The sequence below is a fragment of the Ixodes scapularis genome, unplaced genomic scaffold (genome assembly GCF_016920785.2).
Source record: "Ixodes scapularis isolate PalLabHiFi unplaced genomic scaffold, ASM1692078v2 PGA_scaffold0__279_contigs__length_252992795, whole genome shotgun sequence".
In the NCBI taxonomy this organism is placed as follows: domain Eukaryota; kingdom Metazoa; phylum Arthropoda; class Arachnida; order Ixodida; family Ixodidae; genus Ixodes; species Ixodes scapularis.
Window position 1 is genome coordinate 138186114 of NW_024609835.1, and position 6578 is coordinate 138192691.

A 6578-nucleotide genomic window follows, 5' to 3' on the forward strand; every position below is an offset into this window, starting at 1 on the left:
CAGTGATCGGGAACTTTCGCGTACGCGGGAGCAGATTTTGTTCTTGCAAAAATATTGCAGAAAATTTGGTCGGATTCGGTGCTCGGGAATCACTGCTAGAAAAATGTTTCTCACAAGAACCAAATATGGTCTACATATAGCGATACGTATCTCAGGGCGGTAGAAGGCCTTCATACACCCTCACTTGGATAGACCTATAACTAAATTACTGAGGCATCAAGGAGAATGCAGGAACTGGTGTTCCACGCGCCACACGCGCACGCCTTCCCCGTGTAAAATATTCGAAGTAAATAGCCAAAATAAAGCGATGATGAACACGCGTGCAAGATGCAAAATTCGTTTAAGGTATTTTCTTTAGAAAAGTTACTACTTCTGAGGCCAGCACGTGCGGCGCGTAGAAGGCCGATCCCTGCTTTCTCCTTGATGCTTGGGTAATTTAGCAATTGACTCCGTAAGTGTGACGTCATGGGTCCAAACAAACCGTTGCTAGGATCGTTGTTATGGACAAATGCATGTGGCTAGGTTTCGCTACGAAAACCCGACCGTTCAAAAATCGGGAGTAGGATTTAAACTTCTGAAAATCACAGATATAGAAAGCTTGAATGTTATATATGTTTCGACAGAAGTGTGCCGGTAATCGCTCGTTTCTGAAATATTTTCGACTGCAACTTCCGGTCCTCAAGATGCCTGCAGCAGACGACGAATGCAAGAAGAATGCCGTCTGCCACACGCCCGCCGGCCAAGCCGGCGGCGGCGTCTGAATCGGGTGAATAAAGAAGATATTCTGATATTGCATTTGTTTGAAATGTAATGAGTTTTAGACACTTATAAGGATTCATAGTGGGGGAGAAAACGACGACGAAGTTTAGAGAGATTGGAAGCCTTTTGCATCTGCTCCCTCGAAAACGTCATCTGTTTTTATTTTACGGGTGATGCGCCGTGAAATTTAATTTCCGGCACCAAGCAGCAAGTTCCCGGTCCCGGCCCAGGGTGGTACTTCACCAGTAGCCCCGGGCCGAAGACCTCAAGGATGTCTGAACAAGCTCTATCGCTGGCGCCAGGGATCTCCGAGGGCGGGACACCCGGACCATCACATGCAAGTGCTCAGCAGCCAACTCAGAACGCCATAGCCATGTCACCAGTTTTCATGGCTAGCAGTACTATAAAAATCCCAACCAAGCGACGATGCCCGGACTTTGATAAAGATCCACTATCCGACGACGACCGAACCTCTACCCACACCGTTCACGGCACAGTCGCCCCATCGGAGGGAGGCAGTCATGATCACATGCAAGACGTCGACCTGGACGATTACGAGAACCCTTTCACTGAAGTCCAATACAAGAAAAACTGCCCTGCAGGGATACCAGTAGTCTTCAAAACAGTCAACAGTGAAAAATCTTTCTGGCGTATCAATCCCAATGTTGTTGCCAACGAAGTGATTGGCACCGCCAAAGAGAAACTACTCTCGCACCGCATCAACAAGGATGGCAGCCTTGCTGTTAGCGTGGAATCTCTCCTAGCGGCAAACAGGCTTCTTGCTGTTACATCGCTTTGTACCATCGAGGTGACCACGAGTGTCCCCGCGTCGTACTCACGGAACCTCGGGAAAATCAAAGGAGTCCCTCTTGAATACTCGGACGGTGAGCTACTCGAATATTTAAAGGATTTCGGCGTCCTCTATGTTCAGCGCCAGATTGCTTACAGACGACAGGATGACGGCAAAGTCGAAGAACACAAGACTGAGAGTGTCATTCTTCGTTTCCGTCCGGGTCGCCCAATGCCACAGCGAATTTTAATGGGTTTCACATCTCACCCTGTAGAGGAATACTTTGGCCCACCCATCCAATGCTTTCACTGTCAAAGATATGGGCACATTTCAAAATTCTGTCGTGGTCCACAACGTTGTAAAGTGTGCGCTGGGCCACACAATCACAAGGCGTGTACATCTTTGCAAGACCCAAAGTGTGCCAACTGTGAAGGTCCACATCCCTCAACGTTTGCTGGATGCCCATGCAAGAAGTCCGCGACAAACATGCACAAGAAGGAACTCGTGAACGGTAGGGATTACCGAGCAAAGAAACCGAACCCGAACCCAGACATTGTACGTTTTTCAAGGCCACCACCATCTGCAAATCCAAAGAAATCAACAAGGATAACGTACTCTGACGTCGTACAAGGGGCACCAAAAGAAGATAGGAGCAGATCAAAAGCAATGTTACAACAAGACATTCCTCTGTCAAGAAATACCTCGGATCCTACGACACGGCCGCCGGTAGCAGCACCTCGTAGAGGAAAGAACAATGAACGCAACCCACCAGCTGCTGCAATTCCAGGTAGAATACCCCAGGAACAACAAAACGACCTTGGACAAGTTATTGTTCCCATGCTTTTTGCTGCGCTTAGAGCAATAATCAGAACGCTGCCCGGTTCTAACGACCTTCCGGAAGTTAGGGCAATACTGGCCATGGAACCACCCATCAGGACAACATGCCCATTGGTGAGTGGATACCTCCTTGGCTGAGGTCTATAAGCGCACATCTATCTTCCAGTGGAATGCTAACAGCTTGCAAGGAAAATTAGGGGACTTTCGACAATTTGTTGCAAAATACTCTTTTCCCCTTCTGGTAATATCAGAGGCGTGTGTAAATAATCATTTTCGACTTGCTAACTATGTTATGTACCAATCAAAGAGGCCAAAAGGAACAAGTCGATGCTTAGTCGGGGTGCGTAAAGAATTTGGCCCGATTCTGTTATTTACTTCAGATTCAAGTGCATTGGAGTAGGTCGTCTGCAAAGTCAGTTATGGCACGACTTCACTTACTGTAGTAGGCGTATATATAGAACCGCAGAAGGCTGCGACAAGAACAGAGTTCGAGGCATTATTCACAAGACTTGAACGTCCCTACGTTGTTTGCGGAGATTTTAACGCCCATCATACCCTATGGGGCGGATTCCACTGCGATCCTCGAGGAAGCCTTATCGAAAGCCTGGTAGACCAGTATGATATGTGCATTCTGAATGACGGCTCTCCAACATACTTGAAAGGTGTAAACTATTCAAGTTGCCTAGACTTGACCTTGTGTTCCTCCGATCATTCACATGAGTTTGACTGGCGCACAGACTTGGACACGCGTGGCAGTGATAATTTTCCCATACTGATACACCATCCCCGGATTGTTGGTAATCGTGTTCCGCAGCGGGTACACTTTACCAACAGGAAAATGTTCCGCTTTTTAAATAGCAAAGAGGTGGAAGAAATTCAGTCCCTCGAAGACTTTGAAAACATCATTAGCAGAAATTTTGAAAAGGCTACACGTAAGGTGCCCGTTCCAAAAGACCGTGGTTGTGTGAATGGCGAATATGAAAGACTGCGGGCTATAAGACGCAAAGCTGAAAGAAGATATTGGAGATCTGAGAGAATTAAAGACTATCGCGAGGCTCAACACCTCCATACTCAAATGCGCCGACAGCTACAAAAGCAGGCTAAGCGTCATTGGAGAAAGCTTTGTGCCAGATTTTCTCCTTTCACCCAAGTTAAGATGGTATGGAACATATTGCGTTCGCTTAGGTCCCCTGTTACGCAACAACGCCCATTTCGGGCACTGGCACTTTCACGATTAACATCCGAAGTGATAGTGGCTGATGAGTTTTGTGTTTCTCTATCTCAACCAGGTGTGGCAACGTTATCGCCAGAATATTGTGCCTCTCGTAAAGCTGCACTGAAAGACGTTGCTCAAGAAATTCATTCCCAACACTGGCAACTCGACTATAATTTCACCATTCATGAACTTAATGAGGCGTTACGAACGATTCGTAAGCATACAGCCCCTGGGCATGATCACATTCATTATGAAGCACTTACAAATCTCGGGCCGGGAACACTGCGCAGCCTACTTGATATTTATAATGATGTGTGGAACAGAGAAACCTTCCCAGCTTCATGGAAACTAGAGAAGATAATTCCAATACTGAAGTCGGAAAAAACACCGAAAGAACTGGGATCATTTCGCCCAGTCAGTCTGACAAGCTGTGTAGGAAAAATGTTCGAAAAAATGATACAATCACGTCTACAATGGTGGATGAAAACAACCGATGTATTACCGGAACAATTAACCGGATTTCGACCTCAACGATGCACTATAGACTCAGTCTTAGATCTTGTAACAACTATTGAACATGAACGGGCATCCGGAAATATGACGATCGCTGTATTTCTAGACGTGCATCGCGCTTTTGACACCGTGAGTCACGAACATGTTCTTCGTGGACTTCTACGGCTTAAGATACGAGGCCGTATGATCCGCTGTATACGCAACTTTCTCATGCACAGGAAGATATTTATAAGCACGAGTGAAGGAAATAGCAAACAATATGAACTCCACCATGGTGTGCCACAAGGCAGCGTGTTAAGCCCCACTTTATTTAATGTAGTCATGGCAGAACTGCCAAGTAAACTTCCTTCACCACTGAATGTGTCCATCTACGCTGATGATATTTGTATATGGGTATCTGGGTCTTCTGAGACCAAACTACAAGAACAATTGCAGTATGGCCTTAATGACACATACAGTTATCTTCGTGAAAGGGGCATGGACATTTCAGTTAAAAAATCTGCATTTCTCCCATTTACTAGAAAGCACCTTAAGAATTTTAAATTGACACTTCAAGGACAACAGATTGAAAAGGTGAAGTGGCATCGTTTTCTTGGAGTTACGCTGGACTTCTCCCTCACATGGTCAAGACATATTAACATGCTTGAGGAAAAGATTAACAGAGTCATTAACGTTCTTAGATATGTGGCCGGTGCCAGATGGGGAGGCTCGACTGATGGACTACTGCTATTGCATACAGCTCTAGTACGCCAGACTATCGCATACTCCATTCCTGTTTTACATGGCCTCTCACCAACACTAGAAAAACGCTTGACTTACATGATTGCGCGAAGTTTGCGCGTATGCCTTGGACTTCCCCGCGCAACATCTAGTGACCTCGTCATTGCTGAGGCCAAGGAACCTCCAGTACCTGTTCTCCGGGAACAAGAAACATGCCGTCATTATCTTCGACTGGCTTCGCACCCACATGCCCGACCCTTGTGCCAAAAGATACTTCGACGGACGGAGTCTAGCTTTCACCGACTTCTCGTCGCACTACCCGTCGCAGCACCCCATCATGCGCATCGGCTTCCAAGTCTAATCAACCCTCCGTGGACAATTCCGCCACTGGAGATACAGACCGAAATTCCTGGTCTTGGATCAAAATCTTCGGTGGCCCCCCTGGCGGCGAAGACAATGTCCCTCTCCCATTTAGTGGCACGCTACAAAGACGACATTCATATTTACACAGACGGGTCAACATCTAACAAGGGGTCAACATCTGCTTGCTCAATCCCGATGTTAGATACATTTAAATGTTTTCGATTGTCCCATCATACATGCTCGACGCCAGCGGAGTTACATGCAATACTTACAGCAGCATCATTCATTGAAGCATTCGGGACACCATCAAACTGGGTTATTCTAACGGACTCAAAATCATCCCTAGAGTTATTACAGGGCATGCACCTTCGTACTTCCCAGGCGACCATTCTATATCGGGTGCAACTCACGTTAGCACACGCTCGACTCCACGGACATAACGTGAGGCTACAGTGGATACCGAGCCACTGCCAAATCGCCGGAAATGAAGACGCTGATCACCTGGCAGCTCAAGCTCACGTTGGTGACGCAATGGAAGCGACATCCTTTACCTCTGGAGATGCAAAATTCATCCTTCGTCACTTACGCCATCTACGTTGCCGGCAGTGCTGGCTAAAGGACACCTCAGCAGAGACTCTCCTACCATATATCGACCCGGATTTTGAGCTTCCGCCGCACACCGGGATGAAAAGAAAATACGACGCATTAATCCATCGACTCAGACTTGAAGTGGCCTTTACTAACATCTTTTTATTTCGAATTAAACGCCGAGATTCGCCAAGATGTGACTGTGGAGAACCATATCAGGATGTACAACATATCCTCCTTGACTGTGAACGCTTTCAACATGAAAGGCGCCGGATGGAGATTCGCCTTCAAATATTAGATGATAGACCCCTGTCTCTGACCAAGTTGTTGGGGCCCTGGCCGACGCGTAAAAAACAAGACAGAGCAATGAATGTCATTCATGACTTTCTAAAGGACACTAGAATCGTATATGATTATTAAGTGCGAACGTGCGTCAATTTCAACGGGAATGACTATGTATGTAATTTAGCAAATCGGTGCACGACTCCCAAACGGTCGTCTTATTCGCAATTGTAATTAGATTTGTTTGTATGTTTTTTTTACGGTTTTACTTTATGTGTTTTATCTTTATTCTTTTCCTTTTATGTTCTTCCTTTTATTCATATATATTTTCTCTCTCTTTCTCGTAATGGAGTAGCCGGTGTCATTTAAAGAATACCAACATCTCCATAATAAAGAATTTATCTCTCTCTCTCTTCATAGTGGGGTGCGATGCAAAATATAGTTTATCGAAAGTCCGGGTGTCGATCGAGATGATCGTCTGCTAAAAGATCGCAATGCACCCGTGAGAAA

The 6578-nt window shown here is 46.1% G+C and overlaps 1 protein-coding gene across 1 annotated transcript; it reads left to right on the plus strand.

Moving 5' to 3' along the window:
- Positions 1 to 1030: 1030 nt before the first annotated feature.
- LOC121837467 lies at positions 1031 to 6206 on the plus strand. The gene is made up of 2 exons (XM_042293071.1): positions 1031 to 1643; positions 5164 to 6206. The coding sequence occupies exons 1-2, from the start codon at positions 1031 to 1033 to the stop codon at positions 6204 to 6206; spliced, it is 1656 nt and encodes a 551-aa protein (XP_042149005.1).
- The last annotated feature ends 372 nt before the right edge of the window (positions 6207 to 6578 follow it).

What these genes read in the sequence shown, in the direction of transcription:
- LOC121837467 (XM_042293071.1), top strand. Translation starts at nt 1,031, where the DNA reads ATGTCTGAACAAGCTCTATCGCTGGCGCCAGGGATCTCCGAGGGCGGG. An exon ending in CCCTCTTGAATACTCGGACG is followed by an intron (nt 1,644 to 5,163) that starts GTGAGCTACTCG and finishes TACCCGTCGCAG; the next exon opens with CACCCCATCATGCGCATCGG.